The 24,322-nt window shown below is 48.0% G+C and overlaps 1 protein-coding gene and 1 long non-coding RNA gene across 2 annotated transcripts in view; one reads left to right on the top strand and one right to left on the bottom strand.

The window, feature by feature from the left end:
- LOC135383963 (uncharacterized) overlaps positions 1–24,322 on the bottom strand; it is a 298,299-nt gene that overhangs the window by 152,560 nt on the left and 121,417 nt on the right. The window contains exons 7-9 of the mRNA XM_064613239.1: positions 15,081–15,167; positions 14,059–14,093; positions 6,176–6,232 (exon numbers count right to left, since the gene is read on the bottom strand). Of these exons, the coding sequence (XP_064469309.1) occupies positions 6,176–6,232; positions 14,059–14,093; positions 15,081–15,167 (179 nt within the window). The remainder of the gene's footprint in view (positions 1–6,175; positions 6,233–14,058; positions 14,094–15,080; positions 15,168–24,322) is intronic.
- On the top strand, positions 3,736–5,149 carry LOC135368237 (uncharacterized). Its single transcript, XR_010414726.1, has 2 exons — positions 3,736–4,023; positions 4,409–5,149. It is a non-coding gene; the product is annotated as an uncharacterized LOC135368237 (long non-coding RNA).

Below are 24,322 nucleotides of genomic sequence, written 5' to 3'. Positions count from 1 at the left end.
TGCTTTGGTAGGAGACGCCGCCCGCTGGCTTCGACTGCAGTCGAGATTCACGTCCTTGCAGGACTTCAAGCAGCGGTTTAAAAACGAATTCCTTCCCCCGGATTACGAATATCGTATCCTGGAGGAGCTGCACAAACGTACTCAGCATCCAGATGAGACGTTGGCAGAATTCGTACGGGCCCTGCAAGAGCTGTACAGCAGAGCAGAACCAACTGCAACAGAGCAGCAGCGAGTAGCACGGGCTATCCGTCAGTGCCACCCCCGCTTCCGGCCCTACCTTCGAGCCCATCGCTTTGATAGTCTTGAAGCGTTGGCGCAGGAGGCTCGTACCATACAGGGCGACCTCCTAGCCGAACTCGAATATCGGCCCCGCCGCCGCTTGAATGGGCGTTAGAACCACGCTGTGCGTGGTCAGCGGGAGCAGCCTCGGTCGAACGCCTACCTGCAGTGGGACAGGATGAGCACCACCGCAATCCTTATGCGGAGCCATCCCGCCGAGCAATTGATCCCTTCCGTCATGGACAGAGGGCGATCCCCGCAGGAACAAGCCATGACAGACCCGTCCTGCCTAATTATCGTGGTCAACCCGGCAATACAGCTGGCGAAACTACCGACAGGCAGCGGGAACGGCAGCGTCTGCCGCGCCCGCAGCCGCAAAGGTCCGTCGGCTGTTGGAATTGCGGCAGCCCCGAACATTTCCGTCGGGACTGTCCGCACCGAGGGCCGAATACCCGTAATGTGCCAACGGGAAACGGCCGCAGCCGACGTCCACGAACGCTCGCTTAACGACGTCGGCTATCTGCCGAGAGAGCGAACGAACGGTCGCTAGCAGCGGCCTTGATCATGCAAAAGCTGGCTCTGCAAGCAGCAAGGCAACCAAAGGAGACGCATTAGCTCCTTTTGCTCTCTCTGTTCGGAATGGCATTTAGGACAGAGAACCAAATATCGCAGTTCGCATTTTGGGCAGAAACTACATCGCCCTTATAGACACGGGAGCTACACTCTCTCTTCGGCGACTGTGTTTACGAGCACTGCCTGCAAAGACAAGTAGTTCTGCAGACTACTGAGGTCACCCTTCGTCTTGCTTCCAATGACGTCATTCCAGCACAATCTGCAGTTGTGCTCTGGCTCCGTTTCGATGGGAGACGGCGAAAGCAGCGCTTCGTCCACCTTCCTGGCCTGGCAGTGCCCGTTATCCTGGGCAGGGATTTCATCATCCGGCACAAGTTGGCGCTGGACCTGCCCAATGGAGGATACGTATACCATGGCTCGACAGGGTTCTTCCCCTTCGCCACGGCAGCGGACGATTGCACGGCACAGCAAGCTGCAGCAGTCTCCACCGAACCGTCTGCACTCCCGACTGTCTTGGGGTCATTCCATGGTCCTGAGGAGGAGCGCCGTCAGCTTCAACAAGTACTGCGGCAGTATGACGGTATCTTTACGGAAAAACCCGGTAAGACGTCTCTGTTACAGCATAGCATAGACACGGGTAACGCTAGGCCCTGGCGTTGTAATCCAAGACCTTTGAGCGTACATAAGCGTGCTTTGTTAGACGCTGCTCTAGAAGAAATGCTCCAAACCGGTGCAGTTCAGAGATCCCAGAGCCCTTGGGCGTTTCCTGTCGTCCTGGCTCCGAAACGTGATGGTACGGCAAGGTTATGCGTCGACTATCGTCGACTTAACGCAGTAACTGTAAGGGACTCTTATCCCCTCCCGTCCATCGAATCAATCATGTATTCCCTGGGCAACGCTGCGGTGTTTTCAACGCTTGATTGTAGCAGAGGGTTCTTGCAGATCCAAGTTGCCCCGGAGGATGTCCCGAAGACAGCCTTTACCTGTCATAGGGGTCTGTTCGAGTTCGTACGGATGCCTTTCGGTCTGTCTAACTCACCAGCCAGTTTCCAGCGGTTCATGGACACCGTATTAGGAGATGCGAAGTACAATTTCGCGATGGCGTACATGGATGATGTCGTAGTGTTTTCCAGAAATTTTCAGGAACACTGGGAACACCTGTCAATCGTCCTTGCAAGGATGAAGCAGGCGGGGCTAACCATTAACCCCCGCAAGGTACAGCTGGCATCGCCTAGCATCAGCCTTCTCGGCTTCGTGGTGGACGGAGGCACCATCAGTCCTAGCGATGACAAGCTAAAGGCGATCATGGAGTTTCCGGTTCCCGGTAACGTAAAAGCCTTGCAGCGTTTTCTAGGTATGGTTGGCTTTTACCGGCAATTCATTCCTAATTGTGCTCAGTTAGCGCAGCCGCTTAACCAGTTGTTGCGCAAAGACACACGCTGGCATTGGGGAGAACAGCAGGAACAATCCTTCCGAGCTCTATCTCATGCAATAGCTAATACGGCCAGGCTATATTTGCCCGACCTAAATAAACCGTTTGTTGTGCAAACAGATGCTAGCGATTATGGTGTTGGCGCAGTTCTCTTGCAGGAGCATGACGCTATTCTCTGTCCAGTGGCTTTTGCAAGTCGCACGCTGAATCCGGCAGAACGGAACTATTCCGTCACGGAAAAGGAGTGCCTGGCGATCATCTTCGCTCTCAGGAAGTTTGATCTCTACCTGGATGGCAGCACTTTCACCGTCCAGACTGACCACCAGGCACTCTCATGGCTGTAGCGGCTCCACAACCCAGCTGGACGTCTCGCCAGGTGGGCCCTGAAGCTACAAGGCTACTCCTTCAACGTGGAGTACAGGCGGGGCTCCACGAATGTGGTAGCGGACGCACTATCCCGTGCGCCTCTACCGGAGGGGGAAGAGGTAGGCACCGAGGCGCCTTCTCAACTCCTGGCAGCAGCACAAGTGGCACGGGACGGATCCTCGTCCTGGGGCACGGTCGTGAGCAGAGAGCAGCTCCTACACGCTCAGAGAGCGGACGGCCTTTGTCAGCGGGTGTCTCAATGGTTAGCTGAGCAGGTCTCGGCAGACACCGGAACGTCTGACGGACGGCACGACTCCTATCTGCTGGGCGAGGATGGCATCCTGTTCAGGTACATACCCGAGGCGGATGACGATGACGGTACATCCCCATTCAGAGTCGTAGTGCCACGGAAGCTGCGTAAGTCTTTCATACGTTACTTTCATGACTCGGCCTTGGCAGGTCACAGCAGTGGCAGGAAAACTTATGAAAAGTTATATCATGTTGCGACATGGCCAGGAATGAGGCAGGACATAACTAAGTATGTTCGTACTTGTCCGATATGCCAGAGAGCAAAACCTCGCGGTGGTTTACCCCCCGGGCGCTTACAGCCGGTTCAGAGCAATAGGCCCTGGCAGATAGTTGCTTGTGATGTGATGGGACCTTTTCCTCGTAGTCCTAGAGGTAACCAGTACCTGTTTGTGGTTACTGATCATTTCACAAAGTGGGTTGAGCTGTTTCCTCTCAGGACGCTGACTTCCCAAAGAGTATGGGAACGACTACTCGACACCTTTTGCCGGTTCGGGTTTCCCGCTCAGCTGATCACTAACAACGCAACCTACTTTACAAGTAAGGTGTTCTCAGATTCTTGCGCTGTCTTAGGCATTCAGCACAAGAAGACTTCCCCGTATCACCCTCAGGCTAATATTACCGAACGTGTTAATCGGAACCTGAAGATGATGTTGGTTGCTTTTACTAGTCAGCACCACCGTGATTGGGATCTTCGCCTGACTGAGCTGGCGTTCGCTACACGGACGACGGTCAACAGATCTACAGGCTTCACCCCGGCGTTCCTGAACTTGGGACGAGAGGTTCCTTTTCCAGTAGAGAATGCCCTGGGCCTCCGGGATGGCAGTACCCAGCCTCCTTATTCAAGGTACGCTGAGGACCTCCAGAGCCGACTGGACGTCGCAGCTCGGACGGCTCGGGAGAACTTGGACGTCGCAAGGTTGGACCAGGCTCGCCAGTACAACCGTGGACGACGGAATCTCACCTACAGCGTCGGTGATCTTGTCCTTCGACGGACTCACCCGCTTAGTGATGCGTCACGTGGCTTTGCAGCTTCGCTCGCAGATAGGTGGGATGGCCCCTTCGAGGTAAGTGCGTGCTCCTCCGGCCTCACTTACAGGCTTCGTCGTTGTGACACGGGCGAAGAAACGGAGCCAGTACATATCTCGGACCTGAAGACTTACCACCTCCGAGACCCCGAGAGTGAAGAAGCAGACGGTCAGCTTCCTCCTCTAGACCTGGACCAGGATCCTGTTCCCGGACCTTCCAGGCGCTACAGTTTGCGTCCCCGCAGGCGGCGCATGTAGCTGCCGCTATCCTAGTCGCTAAATCCTAGTGCTCTTGAATACTTGGTCTTTCTTAGTGTGATTTCTGTTTCGCAGTCTTCAACTATAACCTTCTGGGGGAGAGCCTTTTCAGGTTCTCGCGGTCGGAAATTGCTTTCTCACCGTCATCCCCTATTCCTTCTCGCAGCGGCCATGCCTCCCCAAAGAAAGCGTAGTCGCGGGCCTGGACGCTCTCCAGGATCTAGTTCATCTACCGCCCGGCCTCAGGTACCGAGCCGATCCGAGCCACCAACTCACCGGTCAGTGGCTACATGGACCGTCGTAGCGGGAGACAGACCGGTATCATGGGCCTCCCGCTCTCGCTGGACCTCTCAACCGCGCCCGCTTCGCACCGACGACCCGGCGAAAGTGCCTCAACCTTTCAGAGGTCTGTTGTTGACAGACCGACACCTCAATGACCCCCCGATTCCGCTGACTGCGGAGGAAAAGAGACTTCTGTGTCCTCTGTGTCAAGTCCCTGAGCTGCACCGTCGAACACATCGACAAGGACCGCTTCACCGAGCTAGGCAACAGTCCAACAGCGGGGACGTGGCCTCAGCGCTAGAGACATTGAGGAGGCACAGGCCCGACCTCTTAAGGCCTTCCTCCCCACCGAACCCTGGGGACGACGTGGTCCTGGAGTTCGATGACGACGACCTCTAAACATTCTAAAGTTTTCGGTTGTCAAACTGGGTTCGACGTTTTGCGGTGGGGGAAGTGTGGGGCGAAGTAGAGGAAGAAGTTTGGACGTTGCGGGACGACGAGGAAGTGAGAGACTTGGGGGTAAAAGGAGAACGACGAGGGGTTTGTGTGGTCAGTGTGGACGTGGAAGCGGAGAAGAAAAGACGCTGTAAGATGTAAGTCATTAAAACAGTGGTTGTTGAGTATACCTTGTAGTTGCATTTGTGCCTCGCTTCCCACGGGAGTCGAAGGAACGGGCTTTGCCCCCGAGAGTGGGAATAGGCTCCCACACATTATATAAAAAATTGCTCCGATTTGAAGTTTTCCGGTTTTTGGCGGAAGTCTGTCACGGCACAGTTATCTCAGGGCTATAGGTTTATCTCAGATAAGGGGATAGACTACATACTTCCCATTTTCGATTCCGCAGTCCCACAACTAATGAAGCGGTGGAAAACAGCTTGAACGGTTACCTCCAGTTTTTATATTTTCTGTCGATTGACTGAGGCGATGTTGGTGATACCAGCACACGTCATAAATACCAGAAGTCTAAGAAACGAAATCTGCGCAGAAGAAAGTAGCCTTGTCGAGTGCTTGCATGTTTTAGGGTTTTCTTTTCTCTCGTTTTTTTCTCTTTTTTTGAGGATATCACAGGTAAGTATCAGTAAAAGACTTTTGATATTGCTTCAGTATCATTGCTGGGTTAATTATAGGTTTGTAAACTACATCATATAAAAACATCTGTGTGACATAATTAAGTCGCTTTGGAAGCGTGCGCTTGCGCGTGTTATGTTTGATCATTATTTTCTCTTTAGAGAATACATCTAGAGAAACCTGACGTTTGAGAGTGGAGCGTGCTATCTAATATTTTCTATGTAGTCTATCCGGAGGTGCTCCGAACGCCTCTTCGTGGCCGCAAGTATGGTGGAATTTTACATTAACACACATGAATTACATACTTCGGCTTCACCGTGCCAGATGTCGCGTCGTACCTTAGTGTACTATGTAATTAAATCTAAGAAACAGGTCTTCAGGGTTAGGTTTAATATGAGACTGCTGTCCACGTTGGAAGCATCGAAACGGCTTAGACCACGCAGACAGGCCGTACTCCTTACACTTGGAAACGATAGTAATATAGCACACAGAATGGAAAGCAGCAGGAAGCTCAGTAAAAGCTTTTGTCGGCAGGTGCTTCAATGTATCTAATGTGCTAATCTAAATAAATAATAATTGTTACCCCTTCCTTTGTTGTTGGGAGTGTCTGGAGCTCAAGGCGAGGAGTCTGTCTGGTCACCTGGTATAAAAACGCATCTTTATTTTAGGTAATCACTTTGGTCAGGTAGGTCACTTTGAACAAAACGGTCACGTTGGAGACTCCATGTAATCTGAAGCATTTAAATGAACACAGTCAAGTTGTTATGAAAACTATTCAAGTAATGAAAATCAGATAGAACAATAGCGACGTAATCACACAGAGAGCAATGCTAAATCAAACATTCCAACAGAACTATACTGCATTGGGTTTGCTTATGTCGGAGCTTTAGCTGGGTGAGGTATTAGCTTGACGGGAGGACATTACGTTCTACATGACGTTCCGACGCCACCCACTCAACTTTCCTACTTGCGGACTGCAGACGATGTCCAAATCACGCACAAAGACCTGTCCAGCGCTGATATAGCGACGTCTGACTTATATACTCATACACTACGTGCAGCCACAAAGCTTCGGCTTCTTTCTTTTTCTACATAACGCACGGAACTTCAGTATGTACTTCAGTGGCGAGGTGATCGGAGGGCATCACGTTGACTGTTTGACGGCACCCAGACATAAACGTTGCCTAAATACACGCAACTGCGAATGGTCTAAGAAGGGTGATGCAGCTGTCCAGTGCTAGTCCAGCGCTACTACGCTACGTTACAACCCCTTTCACTATGCTATATAGATGCAGGGTGTCTCACCTCACGTATTGAAAGATTGATGTGTCAAAATATGCTTGTTTGACAATCAACGTCAACGTCATTTATCCCGGGGAGCTCAAAGTAATGACTTTCGGGGTATACCACCAAGTGAGTTGCGACACATTAAATTTGCAGAATTGAACTCGAAATTTGAAAATCAACCTGACGTGTTTTACCAGAAACAGAAATCACATGTTTAATTTATTCTATTCCACTGCAAATTACAATCCCTCCCTGAATTCCTGGAGAAACAGCGAAAACCGCTTTTTCAAGGACCGCAAATTGTCGGTCGCTCTCAGATATCCGAGGGAAGGGATGCGAGCAGTCCATAAAAATGACCTTTAACTTTTCCTTTTCCATTCGACTGCTGCAAACGATAGCATGACTACAACGCACAGTTATCTGAAGCAACAGTAAGAAGGAAGGAGGAAGAGTCGGGTCAGCGTTTTCTTCTGCGGCATCTTTCATTCACTTAGCGCAGGACGAAGCTCCGCCAACAGTTTGTGCGACTCGAAGCGACGGTTTTCGCTGTTTGAATTGAGTAATTATACTGGGGAAGGCAACATATCATTGAGCTTGACGAGAACGGAGAGAGAAGAACACAAGTGAACAGATGTGGAAGGCTCTAAATATCAGTAATAAGTATATTGGTTACATATTGCTTTTATTAGTTACGACGTTATCGTCCATGCCCTTCATTGAAGCGTGGCGGTATTTCGCTCACGGGTTCTTCTCTCCGTAACAGCTTTTATTGAAGTGGTCGCTCTAGATCAATCACTGCAATTAATAAAAGAAGATAGTGACAATTTCTTTCTTTCTTCTCACATTCCTGTTCGTGGCACCGAAGAAAGAATGTTGGTGCTGCCCGTAGCGGCACTCTAGTAATTAGCGGAACTGTTTTTGAACTTGTTATTAGTGAGTTTTAGTATATCGTACGCTATCGCCTTTGCGTACGTAAGCGATAGGGTGGTGGTTCTGCGCAATGCGCGAAGCTGTCCTTATGTTTCGGGCTTGCGCAGAACCACCAACGCTATCTCATACGCGACTATTACGGCGCTTACTCTCTACTGAACTGATAACTGAACCTAATTAAATGTCTGAAGTAGACCAAAGCCGCATCATATCATACGTACTGCTACAGTGGCGCACAGACTTGCCTCGAAGAGTTGAGCGCGTGTCATCGCGCGCTGATGGACAGCTGGAAACTAGATTGGTATGATCTACTATCCCGTTGAAGGGAGGGTCGGTAGGCACAACGGATGCGTTCGCCGCACCACACAGTTTACCTGACGCATCCGTTGTGCGTGCGGGCCTTCCCTTCAACGGGATAGTAAATCATGCCAATCTAGTTTCCAGCTGTCTATCAGCGCCCGATGACACGCGCTCAGCTCTTCGGGGCAAGTCTGCGCACCACTGTACGTTCTCCGTCTCAAACTGGTTGGACTGTAGCAGAAGTTCGCCGACCAGCTCGTCTACTAGATAGCGATCAAAAAAAACATATTGGTCGTACATTTTAAAAGCGATAAAAACCACTCGTCCTGTCAGCTTCTCTGTCCCTTTGTCTTTTGCGTCGTGTTTACCTCATCATGCATTAACACCAACTAGACCAATTTATTGTGTTGCGAAAAAAACCTCAGTTCAAGGGGCACGAAAGGACGAGACGGATAGAGCACTGAGCTGACAAACAAAATTTTAATATCTCCAGGCACACGCCTATGTATAAGACTGCTCGAACGACCCCTAGTGGGAGCTAAACGACGACATAGTAACAAAGAACTTCCTTATCACATCAAAGCCAAAGTAGCACCCCGGGACAACGTGTCCTCCTGTTACCTTTCAATGAATTGCTGAATTTTATCAGTCAACAACACAGAATGCACATTGATACAGCTATCACCTGCCTGTTTTATGCGTGAAGCTTCTTTCTACAGAAAAATTCCTAACTTACGACTTTTAGGTAAAACCTTTGTTCCTGAACTTCGGCAGCACCCAGAGGACGTCGTTAAATGCTCAACCTGTTTACCACACCCCTTTCCTCTCGAAGCTCTATGTTCCATCAAACGTACATTAACATAGCGCTTACTTTGACCAATGTACTGGCGTACTGAGATCCAAATAGTGTATCAGACCATTCTCTTCCCTTTCCATAGTAACCTTTAATCCCGAACCCTCTCAACAAACAAACCCTGTGTACCGGATTCATCACCCTCCAAAGCCAGACACACCAAAAAGTCATAAACATACCGAGTAATAAATTCACCCCCCCAAAAAAAAACCTCCCCTCAACCCCTTGGAAGCAGCTCTGTCTACCATTGCCAACAAAAATCACTAAGCAACAGAACAACTTTTGAACCTATGCACACACCATCCGGAACAACACAACTTTATTTCGGGATGATGGGTGGGGAGTTTCATCGCCGGGGGCGATACTCTACCCTATTGCAGGAGGTGAAGTGGGGAATGAAATAACGGGTCCCGTTACAATGAGGATCGAAGTCCTGTGGCGTCCAAATAGATGAAGAGAGCCTTGAGGGCAGAGCGTTTGTGTGCTCGATGCGGCCACGGACCAAGCAATTTTGTGAGAGATGCGTCGGGAGTCTGGCTAGTTGGGGGACGCGGAGAGTACGGATCGGGACGATTGGTAGTGTGGGCAAAGGAGAAGAATGTGCTCGAGATCTTCAACATCACCGCAGTGGCTACAGTGGGGAGAGGTAACTTGTCTCAAGCGGTAGAGCCACTGTGCTGTGAAGGCCACGTCGAGACGCATTCGATGAACTAATGCGGCGTCTTGACGAGAGATATGTGCTGGCATGCGGAAAGGGAGCGCTGGGTCAACTCTGCTCAGCATGGCGGGGGGTAGTATGTCGGCGGTCCATTGGCTACGAAGTCACGAGGCGTCGAAGTATAGACCGCCAATCTCCTCTCAGCCGTGCAATACGCGCCCGTGTCCGAGACGAGAGAGCTCCTTCGGCGGCGCCGTCGGCCAGTTCATTCCCTTCGACACCGCAACGGGCTGGAACCCATTGGAGAGCGAGCCTATGCCCTGCTTCGAAGGCAAGTTTGTAAGCCGTTAACACATCCATAACCAAAGGTGCGGAGGAGCCCCGTATGGCAGAATTTTCAATTGCTTGCAGCGCAGATGTTAAGTCAGTAAAGACCACCCAATTCCGTCGGGTGAAGGGAACGATGTGCTGCAGGAAGAAAAGTATGGCGTAGAGTTCCGCAGCTGTGGATGAGGTATAATGCCAAAGGCGACACCCTTCAACTACGCCTTCGTCGGGGATGACGAATGCTGACGCGGACTTGCCATTTCGAGATGCGCCATCGGTGTAAGCGGCCTTAGAGGTAGAAAACTTCGCACCTATGAGAGCATAAAAATGGGCTCGAAGGACTTCAGGGGGAACCTGATCCCTGCGGACCTGGAGGTCAGGCAGACGTGCGAAGGTGGGTGGCACAGGCACAGACCAGGGGGTGTTCGGCGGTGTGACGGTCTTAGGTGTGAAGCCAATGAGAGCGTGGCGTGTCCTCTGCCGCAGGCGATGGAAAACACTTTCAGGACGGTATCGAATTTTCCTGAGGAGTGGGTGACTGGGAACGTGCGCACGCAAACGTAGGAAGTGCCGAGCCGTTTCCCGCTCCCGGTGGAGGTTCTTCCGTGAGTTCACCAGCTTCAGCTATTACTTGCCGTGTTTCAGCCATTCTTGGAACGCCAAGGCGGCGACGAAGGCTTCGGGCGAACAGGGTCCGAAGGGTATTTAACGATGTTGTACACACCCTATGCAAGACTGGAAGGCTGTAAAGCACAGTCGCCCTCACCAAAGCCGCGTGAACGGCTAGGAGGGAGCGTTGATCATAGCTCCAGCCTAAGCCAGAAATATGTTGAATTGCGTGAATCCATCGCTGCACTTTTAAAGCACTTGGTTTAAAGGTGCTTAATGTGGCGAGCCCAGCGCAGGTGGGAGTCCAGGACCACACCAAGGAAGCGATGGGAACGCACAGGCTCGAGCTTGTCTGTACCCACCCAAAGAGGGAAATTACTCATAGCCTTGTCAGTGAAAGGGAGCCCGACGGACTTTTCGTGCGAAAGGTTCAATCCAAGTCGCGTATGGTAGAGATGAACGTTGTTTATGGCTTGTTGTAAACGGCGCTGAATGGCTGGTCTTGACTTGCCTACTGTCGAAAGGGCAACGTCATCGGCATACACGGAGAATGCTACCTTGCGAGGAACTATCGGTTTTAGTCCTGCCATTACCACATTAAAAAGTCTAGGACTGAGAATGCTTCCTTGGGGTACACCTTGAAGAACAGGGTGCTTGGGGCTTTGGCCGTGGGATGACACAATGTTGAAACGTTTTACATTGTATCTATAATATACTGTTGTGCATGTTTCTGGTGGAGTCTCAGACCAACGGGATGGTGTGTGTATACTGTTAGGCGACGGAAGCGTAAGAACAGAACAGGGGGGGGGGGGCGCCAGTGGCATAGGTTAGCGCTCTGCGTTTTTCGTTTAGACGCGGCCTGTGACTCAAGCGTACGAAAGCGAGCTAGCTGGCGGCATTCTTTCGAGACTTGGCGGCGAGGCGCCATGGCGAAAAATATTCCGGATGAAAAAGTTGGCCACTTCCTCCGAAGATCTGGATGTTTCAACGTAACGGGTGGAGTGGTCGATGGTGACGATGACCCAGCGGTTCACAGAAGGGGTTGCCTGGAGAGGTCCGAAGAGATATATGCCGACACATTCAAAAGGACGGTGAGGAGGTTGAGTTGGATTAAGCAGGCCGGCATGGGAAGCGGGAGGACGTTTTCGAGATTCGCAGGGCAGGCAAGAGGTGACGTATCGCTGGACGGAGTCTTCAACACCAGAAGGTGAAAGGCGTCTTTGGATATACCATTCAGAATGTGCTTTACTTGTTCGGACTCGGACATGTCGTGATTTACACGCTTACATAGCGCTACTACTTCTTCGATGTAGGAGGCGTATGTCTCATGTACCAGTTGCGTCCTGGAGCTTAATTTCCGCTCCGCTTCCGCTTTTCGAATGGCGGGACGCCCAAAGATGTCAGTGGCTTTCGAGACAAACTGGGTCCAAGAGGGCAAATCTGAATCATGATTAAAGAACCAGGTCTTAGCCAGGTCGGATAGGTAGAATGAGAAAGGATGTACGTAGGATGGATGGACGTAGATGAGGTATGAAAATACACTTTATTGTAAAAGTACATCACCAGAATCCCCGTGGATCTGTTTGGCTCCTGTGTCACTGTGCATCGTCGAACGGTGCGGATCTTTTGCTTATTTGCGTCAACTGTTGGCGTATATAGTAATACCTATGGTTTTATTTCCGTTTACATGCACAAGCAAGCTTCAGGATATCGTCCTACGTGTTATGCATGCTTACTCGGTCGTACGATGATAACCAGTCGTGGAAGTCCTGCTAACCCGTTCCGGCAAATACGGGAGGATCACGTGGTCGAGAGAAAGGCTGCCGAGTGGCGACCGGTCCGGCGTCCCCGCTGTTGGTCGGGTTCGGGTTGTCATTACCGGGCATGGAGGAGGTTAGAGAACGACCCGAGCGGAGCTCCAGTGTCGGGCTGTAGCGTGAAAGTACATCTTTTTGAGGGCAAGTAGAGAAGGGGATGGGTCGCACCTCCACCAAACTGTTAGGCGACGAGAACAGAGGTTTATTGAGCGCGGGCCGTAACGAGCGCCTAGGAAGCAGCAGCAGATGAGTACGATGGCGATGCGGATTCTGTCTCACAATATATATATTCAAAAATAGCTTCCTTGCTTAGTGTGCTTAGTGATTTGGTGTTAGCAAAGGCGTTTCCAGGGGGTTTTGGGGTTCAATTTATTACTAGGTATGTTGATGCCTTTTTGTTGTGTGTGGGTTTGGAGGGTGCTCAAACGAGTATAAAGGGATTGTTTGTTGAAGACGGTTCGGGTTTAAAGTTTACTATGCAAAGGGAAGACAATGATCAAACTATTTGGATCTCAGGATTTCTTCCGGGGTGTGTTGTCAGGAGGAGGGTGTCAGGGTGTGTTGTTAGGAGTATCGCGAGTGTTGTAAATAACTTTAACGCCTTTTGACTTTAATATTTCAAAAAACAGTAACAGCTGGAGTAGGAAAATTTCGGACAGAAAACGCCTTGGGGAGGTCATATGTCCATAAGGTCAGTTCGGGTTGCATGGAGCATTTGACTAGGCATAAGGATGCTGGGTATCCTGGGAATGCAATCGGTAATGTTTTAAATGGGTTAATAAATGAGTCAAGTGGTCCTCAACCGCAGCATGAACAGAGGGATTGGTTGGGTGTTGGGGTGATCGCATATGCTCATCAGGCCTCCCACAACCTCTTGTGTGGCCTGTAGAGCCGGGGTTGTTAATTCAATCCCTCTGTCGTGAGGTCGCCAATAGATTAACAGATGAACACTGCGTTTAGTTTGACCAATGCACTGGCAGCCGATCCTACAGACCACAAAAAGAACCACATGCTTTACATGGCACCCCCCCCCCCGCTTTTTTTTTTTTTTTTTTTTTGCCATGCGGTCGCCAGTGCATTGGTCAAACTAAACGGTGTTCTAATGTACGTTTGATGGAACATGGGGCTTAGAGAGGAAAGGGATGTGGTAAGCTGGTTGAACATCTAAGGACATGTTCTTGGTGCGATCCGCAGTTCAGGAAAACAAGTGTTTTGCTTAAAACTCGTAAGTTAGGAGTTATTCAATATACAGAAGATTTACTCATAAAACAGCCCTTCTTTGTTGTTGTGTGATAAAATCCAGCAGAAGGTGAAAAAATGGAACCCGAGAAAGGACAGAGGAGGGACGGCACGACACGTTCTCGAACAAGAGAACGTGTCGTGTCGTCCCTCTGTCTCTTTCTCGGGTTCCATTTTTTCACCATGTACCAGCTGGCCTGCACCCTTGCCCTTTTGCCATTCCAGCAGAAGGCTTTTGAAGGTATGATAAGAAGGTTATTTATGATTATGTCTTTGGCTCCCACTAGGGATCGTGAGAGCTGCCTTGTGTATAAGCATGTGTGTGGTGGATTAAAATTGTCTTTGTCTGTTCAGTGCTGCCCGTATCCGTGACGGCCTTTTTGTCCCGGAGTTTTTATTGCTGTTTCACCGATTAAAAAGGGCATATGGTCAATACGTTGGCTCACCTTACTGCCATTTTTCGACGTTTCTGTAGGTGATACTGTGGGAGAAAACAGAAACAATTTGAACACCTGATCAACTACACTGTTATTTAAAAAAATGAATGGAAAAGGTGCGCGGAAGGAATTTTCTCATTTTCTCTTTAGCTCAATGTACGAAAGGTGCTGCTCCCTAGCTCTGTACTAGTTTAAAGTGTTTTGGGGCCTTCCCAACGACTCAGGAGACGTCCAAAGGTACTGAAAAGAGGTGAAATCGATTTGTATTTGATTGACGTAGTTTTTGAGAACTCATTGCAATTCTGGAGGCCTCGAAAGCGATAAAACCAACCTCGGGAATCACTATCGCATTGCACCTTTAGCTACCAAAGCTTGCAAGCACCTATTCGAACTCTCAGAAAAACAGATAAACATAACTTTTACGGGATCGATGTAGCACGCGTAGAATTAGAGTCGAATTTACCTACTTTATATACATCTGGTTTCAACAAAAAATAATAATAAAAGAGAATAAAAATATGTCACAAAGTACCTAGCGTAATATCATACCGAATATTGCAGGCTATGCAGTCTTCTAAATATTCAGCAATTCCTTTCTCAGGACGTGACCGCCTTAGGTTCTGGGTTGGTTTGTGGACTGCTAGCACCCTTTAAGAACACAATGACATCATTACACTTAGGTGTCGCACGTTCAGCGTGGTCACTTTAGATAATACATGTTAGAGAGTTCTGCAAGCAGTATTACGCGCTCTGTTATTTGTGCATTGGTGCCGTACTATTGGTGTTGGTACACGACTTCTATATATTTGCTTATTTCTTTTGATTTATGACACTTCTATAGTGTATGCGAATGGAACGTCTGTAAATGGGCTACTTCGCGTTCTGAGCGTTTGCTATCAGAATATTATCTGTAGAATGCGGCCGAAAGCTTTCCTATGCAGTTTAGGCGACGAGGAGACGAGTTGATATAGTAGCGCCTTAGGTTATATTATGTGACATCATGTCGTGACCCTACTGATCACTGAACTTACCAGACACATGTGCAGACCTACGTCTGAGGTTTCGGGTCTCGTATTTCACAACTTTGAGGGAATAGTTGTACAGCTCTTTCTCCAGATCTGCAAGGTGATAGTACAGTGTTTTATAGATATAGACGCACCACAGCAATGTGCCATGTGATTCAGTATGATGTGCAATGATGTGTTCGCGGCACGCTCTTACTTCCGGACCACATGCATGCGGCATGTGTGTGTGTACGGCGAGAATTGTATTTCAGTGAAGCAATACTGGATATTGCCTCGAATATTACCAGGCACATGGGGACCGACACACGTTATGACGTATTCTCTGCGTCAGCATTTGGAGTGGAGGTGTAGCTATGTAGTCACAAAATAAGTAAACACAAACAGGTGCATGTAGTGGACCAGCGATGGTATCGTCTGTACCCACATTGGTGGGCCACTCCGCGCCCTCGCCCTACTTTCTGGCCTCGTGACCACCTTCCCCTACGGTTCCGTCCAGTACGGTGTTTTCTCGTGTAGTCATTACACTCTTGTGTTGGGTGGAGGTACACACAGAAGAGAATACACAATCTGGAACGAACGATCGTGCCAATGTTTGTGTGAAGGCTGGGAGATCCGACAGCAAATATGCTTTGTGGCGATTAGATACCGCAGCGCATAACGGCGACAGAGGTCAGCCGTGCTCCAGGGGGCGTACGCCCGTCACGGGTGATATAAGTGGGGATCGGCTGCACGAAGTTCTGTTTTTGTAGAGTGTAAAATAAACCTTGTATGTTGTTTGCTGGAATCTGTTGTACTGCTTGTTCCTTCGCGTGCGTAACCGACGGGCTGACACCCGGGGGTTGTGAGTACTTAGGTTTCCACAACTGGCGCCAACATTTGGGTTCTGTTCCGCGGTGGGGAACACGCGGCACTGTTTGTTCTTGCTTGGTTTATAGTAGTTGGTTTTTTCATGTTCGCATTTTTGTTTTGTTTGTTTGTTTGTTTAAGTTTTCCAGCTCCCACCCAGTGGACGAGTCCTCGGAGCTGGTGAGTGACGAGGCCAAGGTTACTACGCCGTGGGCAGACGCCATTGCAACGGCAGAACTCCTGTCACGGATGACGTAGTTGAGTTCGCTAGTGGTTCAACGCCTTGATGCCGGGTCGGTTTCGCCGCCGCAGGCACAAGCATCCCTGCGACTTAACATACCGGTGCCTACCTTCTCAGGTTACACCGACAAGAAGTATGTTGTCGATTTCCTGGATGACCTTACCGCCTATCAGACGGGTTTGGGGATTTCGGACGAAGTCCTAATCCAACGCATCCTGCAGGTTGCTTTGATCGGAGACGCCACCCGCTGGGCTCGGTTGCAATCGGAGAAGAGTGTCTAAGATTTTCTACGAGGGGTGTTCAAGTCAAACCGGGCCTTCCTGTCTCCTGAGTGTGCAAATGGCTCTCGCTACTTCTTTTTCGTCATTGTCACACGCGACAGGCCTCCGCGTTCAACACGTGATGGTCCAAAGTTTGTGCAAAACAGAAGACACGTGCTGGACAAGATGGCCGACAACGAGAAGAGCGCGCACGTCGAACAGCGTATTGTCATGAAGTTTCTCGTGAATGAAGGCGTAAAGTCATCTGAAATTCACAGAAGACTTCAGGCTCAGTATGGCCACGATACACTTAGCCGCAGCAAAGCGTTTGAGTGGTGCAAACGGTTCTGAGACGGCCGTACATCAGTGCAGGACGATCCCGGCCGGGGCGACTCAGAGCCCAGTGTCAGAGTTCCTGAGAACATCCAACTTGTGGAGCGCCTGATCCTTAAGAACCGACGGATAACATGTCTCGAACTGGCTCGAAAGACGGATCTCTCTGTGGGAACGCTGAACACTATCATTCATGAACACCTTCAGTTTCGGAAAGCTGGGCCTCATCACCAAAGGAGTCCTCCTCCTACAGGACAACGCACGCCCGCATGCCGCACATCTCACGACAGGTACCTTACAGGAACTTGGCTGGAAGTTGCTGCCACATCCTCCTTACAGTCCAGACCTCGCCCGCAGCCATTTCCATCTCTTCAGTCCACTGAAGGCGTTCCTTGGGGGCTGCCACTTCAGCTGCGACGACGAGGTCAAGAATGCGGTCCGATCATGGCTGCTACGCACCGGTAAGGATTTCTACGCTGCTGGCATCCAAGCCCTCGTGAAACGCTGGGACAAGTGCATTAGTGCAATTGGAGATTACGTTGAAAAATACAACTAATTTCTCGCCTCTAAGTTCATTTTATATTTGCGAAAAATGGAAAGTCCCGGTTTGACTTGAACTCCCCTCGTAGATATTTCTATCTGGAGAAGTCAACCAAGAGGTTATTGCCAAGAAGATTTATTGGACACGATACTGCGAAAGGTGTAGCGTGTGAATCTTGGAGGTGCACTCTTGGATGCCTAAGGAGGATCCTCAGGAAGCGAGGGGTTATTGGCCCGCCAAATTACTGGTAGTTCTGTTAGTGCGGAACGTCACCGCCTAAGGAATGCTCCTCGGAACAGGCACCGTATCTTCGGCTCTTACTTTCGAAGTGGTCCTCGGATGGTCTTTGGCTGACATCAAAATTGAGGTTTTGAAGGGAAAGCTACGCCGATCAGACGCGCAGCGAGGACATCGCTCATTTCACGTCAGAGGGCCACGTGCTTTGGAGCAACGGAGGTGACTGCAGTTGGTGCTTATCCACTGGCCAGGTCAACCTGCTTTGGGGCCCAGATAGGCCTCCATCGGCGATGTGCATGCGCTGCATTGGCGTCCGGTTCTGAGTTCACCTCATTTGCATAGCGAAGTTCAGGATGAATATGTCATATGTCAGGATGAATATGTCACAGCACGCGCTCGTTTCAAGGTTTCTAAAAGATAGAATGGCTTTCAACAAGGATCGTATCCAATACAGCTATATCCCTAAGTTCACATCATTAAAGACTTCACTAACGAATTTCGGGTGAATTTTTTTCTCGGCATGAGCATCCTCCGGGAATAACAGGTGCGATGTTAGGCTTTTCCTCAGTTACATAACAAATCCGTATGTGTATACCAGACTATCCCTGGTGTCTCTTTTCGACAGGATGGCACCCTTTGATGTCATATCACAATTCTCTCAGGACACTAGAGTATGCATCTGTGTGTTCTCATGCTACATCATCGTGTTTCGACGAGCTGAAGTGGCACATGGGGCTTCTTGATGTTACATCAGGATTTCCACTGTTGAAATCATACTGCTTCACGTCGTTTTTGGCAAGGGTCGCCCTGTACAACTTAGGCGTGACGACCAGCACCTTGTTTAACCCAGCACAGCAAATATATATATATATATATAAATCAATAAAACTGATATGTCAACTCGAAATTGACGTTTACTAAATCATGCAACTTCACATTGAGGCTTCGGCTTACCGAATCTCAATTCATTAAAGTGATGTCCCAATTTGAAACTGTCTATTAGTAGTATAGCGCCGTTACGCACAACAGCCAATTTTGCATTCCTATAATTTAACGCGCATTGCCACGAAGAGGATGCCAGAGAAACGCAATCAAGCAATTCCAATCCGCGTGCGCTGTAGCACAGGCGTCAGAAGTGCTGCATTATGTCTGCATGTAATAGGGCATCCGTTTTCAGGTACAATGTGTTATAATCCTGTAAACTCGAGCACCCAAAATGTTCAAATACATGCACAGCATACTGGTAGTCCTCGTCGCTTACATCTTCCCCAGTTAGATCCTTTCGAAAAGTGGATTTTTCTGGGAGACTCAACTCGTTGTACACTGCAAAAGAACAAAGGTATCTGTAAGGGAACATACCTTTACGAAGCAAAATTTGTAGTCGTCTCCAAGTACCTGCTTCAAGCATTGGAACGCCTCGGCACCCCCCATGGATTTGACGGTTTCCACAAGCTCCCCAAGTGACGAATTTAGGTACTGCATGGTATCTCTCAAGAGGAAGGTACCAATTTCGAATGAACGAATTTTTTCCATGAAGCTGGCCACAATGAAGGGAGGTCGCATCCGCCCGAGAACGTGAAATTCCCGTAACAGTCCAGCCAGATCATAAGACAAATTGTGGACCATGATCGGCAATTTTTCTCTGGTAGTGCACGCGACATTACAGGGGTTGCACAGTGTCGCGATATAATTTGTCTCACCCGCAGTACAACGCTTCGAACGATCATGATGCCAGACACGAGGTAGGTCTTTCGCGAATTCCCGTTTACAGTATGCACAGTGGGTGGCAGCTCTGTGCTTGGCTTGTTGTTCATCGCTCAGCACCATTGCAGCGGGGCAGGCGTTCGAGACAATCATTTCGTCACGCATTTCCATGAGCGCCTTCACACACTGCTTTGCCCCATCTTCCCCATGGTGTGTTCTAATGCGCATCACCTTTGAGTCAAGGGTACGCACGAGCACAGCACAGAAGCTAGAGGTAATGTGACGTTGCATGCCAACACCACTGCGTGCGAGTACGCTCTCAGTGTCCAACACAACGACGTAGTTGTACTGCTGCATGTACAGTATTTCAGTAAACTCTACAAAATGTTTTCCCGGCTCGGAAAAATTCCAACAGGATTTCGTTCACATCCGTGCAAAGGCGTAGATGTTTCGCCATGCTATCTTCCTTCACGAAAGAGCGTGTGCAGCGTTCACATACGAAATGGTAGAAGAATACGAAGAGTACTTACATACATACTGTACATACATACATACATACATACATACTTACTGTACATAAGAAGAATACGAATGGCTTCTTGTTGTCAGCAAGCGTTCGAGAGACTTATTTCCAAAACAATGCTCATATACTTCCAACAAGTCAATTTTCTTTTCCCATTCTAGTTTTGGCAGTCGCGACACATGTACTTCCTGATCGACGTACGCATACACATACACGGAAATCTTGTTTTGCGTTTCGAATTTGTCAAGATCAGAGAAGGATACTGGGAAGTGACTAAGCCACCTGTACTCTGTTGCATAATTTTCATATTTTTTCCATCGGTTCCTTTCCTGTGGGTGCAAGAGGGCGAGCGTATTCTATTTAAAGCACTCGCCCTCCTTACGCTCTGGTAAAGGGACATTAGTTAACACGTTTCTGCATTTAGCCAAATTAGCGGGAAGTACCCCATTGCACCCAAATTTTTTTTGTTTTCACAGCGGAAATACACATTTGAACTTTTTGGACGTCAGTGGATACAAACCCACTACCCTCGTGCTGGTAATTTTCAATGCGCCCGGTGAACTCCTCAATCACATCCATCAAAGTATTTGCGATAGCTCCGTCCCGGTGGACTTCGCGAGCAAGCGCCATAAAATGAGCTACGTGTGCGGTTACATCCCGTCGATTTTCTTTCATCATTAGAACATCAGAACAAATGGAAAACCTAAAGGGTATTCTTTGCACTCGCAATATAGCAAATATATTGTGGAGGAGGTTCATTAAATATTGTCGCAAGTCCTCTACTCCCTGATCGTGAACAGATGCCAATAGCACAAACGCTTTGACAATACCTCGAAATGCGCTATCAGTTTGAAAGAAAGGCAGGAAGGAAATGTCCACATAGGGATGTGATCGCTCGACGGGAGCATGCAATGTTCCAGGTGAAATGTCTGGAGAAGGTGGTGAATTCTTTTCCAATGGCCCATCATCCCAGATATCATGAGGATCAAAAAAGCAGAACATGCATCTAGGCACTGAAAAAAAAGAAGAAACACTAAGAAAACGTGCACCACAGAGCGTGGATGAAAAATACTTTTGAAGCGAGCTCCGCACACTCCCTAAGCGATGCGATATGAAGACTGCTGCCTCTTTACACATCGTCCCTATACTTATATATAGCGGCGACCTCGCTGCATGCCCCAGCATGCACGGGTGCGAGGAGTCGTCATAGCCTAAAAATAACTTGCTCTGCATGTTCAAAGTCGCAGCTTGCCATGGGCTTCAGGTAATGCTCCGTCCGCCTACACCATTGCCGCACCTGCGCGCAAAGTTCGCTCTCATCACATGTCATTGCGATATGCAAGTTGCTTCCATGAGCAGGCACACAACCATCCCTTTTTGTTCACAGTGGCTGTGGAATTTCGATAATATTACTTAAATGAAACAAATTGCAGTGAAATGCAGATTCATCTCAGACACGAATTTCTACCCTCAGCGTTAAACCCTCAGATACCAGCATTTCTGCTCGAATAGCAAAATAGCTAACAAACTACCATCAACTGACAAAACACCCATTTCTGCTACCAGATAATTCTTGCATAATGCTACATACAGTCACATTGTCCCTGCGTAAAGAAAGCACAGGACAAGGGTACACAAATTCACTTAAGCGATGAGGGAAAAGGCTTAAGACCTCAGGGATAATCGCAGAATCACTGCGCATGGCTACGCGGCTAACGCAAGATAACAACAAGATACTAGCGGCGGGTAAAATTGTAACAAGAAAGACACTGCTAAACAAGCCCCCACATGCCATGATGACGTCACAAACCAGAAAAAAAAGCACACAGTCGCGCGCGCACACACACACACACACGCACACAGACAGCAGCTCAGGAATGCATAAGGAGATGTGCTTTATAGGAATCTCTACTCCTGGCTCATACACTAACATTTCTGCTCAGATACCCATAACTGCAAGATTTTGCACTGCTTACTTCATCAATATATCGAGCACCCAACAAAATCTAAAAAACACAAACAAACAAAAACAAACAAACCCACTTTCCGTGATAGAGCACTATTCAGCTTTACCAAGCGATTTTCTTCTGCTTTAGCAGTGAAAGAAGAAAATGGCCATGAAACACTACGCGTACTTTTGCTTGAATAGCTATAACTGCAAAAAAAAAAGAACAAAAGAAAAAACCGAAGCACATGCTAATAAACGGAGAAAAAGGCACTCATTTCTGCTATCAGATAATTATTGCATAATGCTACATACACAGTCGCGTTGTCCCTGTGTAAAGGAAGCACAGGACAAGGGTACACAAATCGAATTGGGAAAATCACTTCTACTCGCGCAGCAAATACGATATACGCTGATTTTTTTTAGGGGCAAAAATTGCAATAAGAAGCCACTGCTATGAAAGTGGGACAACCCTTATTTTTAAAGCAACCCATTTCATGCAAAACCACATAAATTTAACACTCGAGTCACACGAAAAGGCATACACAATGTACTTACTGGTTAAGTGGGGTCACCAGTTGCACACACACACACACACACAACACAGACACAACGAGCGACAGTGAAAAATAAGAAATTACACGCGCTTCTGCTCGAATACCAAAGTGTCAAGTATGACAAAACACATTTCCTACCACCAGAAAATTATTAAACAGAATAATACAATATTTGCAAAAATTAAGCTTGTGTGGCAAACACACAACCTGAGGAACACACCATTTCACAGCTGCTTTTTGAATTTGTTATACAGGCGTGAGCGATTCGATAAGAATAAAGCACGCTACTTGGAGAAAGCATATATCATGTGTAGCTCAGCCTACTCTATTGAAAATGCAATAAACCTTACTTTTCAAACAAACAAAGAATCACAGTCGGCATAATATAGGGCAATATCGGCAATATCACTGAAGTCAAACACAATGAACTTACTTGTCAAGTGGGGTCCCAGCTGCACAAACGCGCACGCACACATTTTTAGTGCCTCATAACGAGCAAAAACCCAAAGTCTATTCACCGCCACATAAATTCATATTATTCCTCACGTCAATAATTATCCAACCATCGTCAAAACGGGGAACACGCATATGCGAATGCGAAACAATAGGCCTTCCCGCTGGATGTAATACGATATCGCCAGTCGACCGTCCCAAAGCAAAAAAGAAACACAGCACCTCAGGAATGCATGTTGCCTATACATCCAGGAACAGCGTGCAACAATTATAATACAGAATGGAATTCATGTCTTTGTACTTTATTTGCTTGCAGCTTGCAATAGAGTAAAACGAGAACAGCATTCGCTACACCCTGTAGCTCTTATCATTTTTAAACAAACCAGTTTTCATATGTTCATAACCACACTACCATTCACTAAATAGGGGAGTCACTAATGATTGAAATAAGATAAAATATCATTCCATCATCATTGATTGCAAACTTCACGCAAGAATAAGCAACTGCTGCGCGTCGTATTTTTCTTACAAGAAACACCAAATACACTCAATCTCGCCGTGTTAAACACCAACTGCAACGAAGACTAGACAATTTTGTATTTATTTTTGTCGTTTCCAGCAGCTCATTACTTTGTGCGAGCCATCAAAAATTTCTGATCTGCTGCTGTTAAAGTGATAAAACAGTGCCCTCGATACGCGCCCCCACGTGAGCCGCATCGGGCCCGTTCACGCAGTTAGGACATGCTTCACGCAATGACGCGCGCTCCGTTATCGTTTCCCCGTGCTGGCACACTGTTTTATCACTTTAACAGTAGCAGATCAGAATTTTTTAATTTTTCATGACCCACACAAAGTAATGAGCTGCTGCAAAGGATAAAAATAACGAAATTGTCTAGTCTTCGTTGCAGTTGGTGTTTAACACGGCGAGATTGAGTCTATTTGGTGTTTCTTGTAAGAAAAATACGACACGCAGCAGCTGCTTATTCTTGCGTGAAGTTTGCAATCAATGATGATGGAATGATATTTTATCTTATTTGAATCATTAGTGACTCCCCTATTTAGTGAATGGTAGTGTGGTTATGAACATATGAAAACTGGTTTGTTTAAAAATGATAAGAGCTACGGGGTGTAGCGAATGGTGTTCTCTTTTTACACTCTAATATTTCTTGCGAAATATTTATATGCAAGCAAACAAAAGAAATGAATCCCATTCTGTATTATAATTGCTGCACGCTGTTCTTGGATGTATAGGCAACATGTATTCCTGAGATGCTGTGTTTCTTTTTTGCTTTGGGACGGTCGACTGGCGATATCGTATTACATCCGGCGGGAAGGGCTGTTGTTTCGCATTCGCATATGCGTGTTCCCCGTTTTGACGATGGTTGGATAATTATTGACATGAGGAATAATATGAATTTATCTGGCTGTGAATAGACTTTGGGTTTTTGCTCGTTGTGAGGCACTAAAAATGTGTGAGTGTGCGTGCGCGTTTGTGCAGCTCCGACTCCACTTGACAAGTAAGTTCATTGTGTTTGACTTCAGTGATATTGCCGATATTGCCGTATATTATGCCGACTGTGATTCTTTGTTTGTTTGAAAAATAAGGTT

The sequence above is a fragment of the Ornithodoros turicata genome, chromosome 1 (assembly GCF_037126465.1).
Source record: "Ornithodoros turicata isolate Travis chromosome 1, ASM3712646v1, whole genome shotgun sequence".
In the NCBI taxonomy this organism is placed as follows: Eukaryota; Metazoa; Arthropoda; class Arachnida; order Ixodida; family Argasidae; genus Ornithodoros; species Ornithodoros turicata.
Note: the sequence above shows the minus strand (reverse complement) of the source record. Positions and strands in the feature narration are given on the sequence as shown.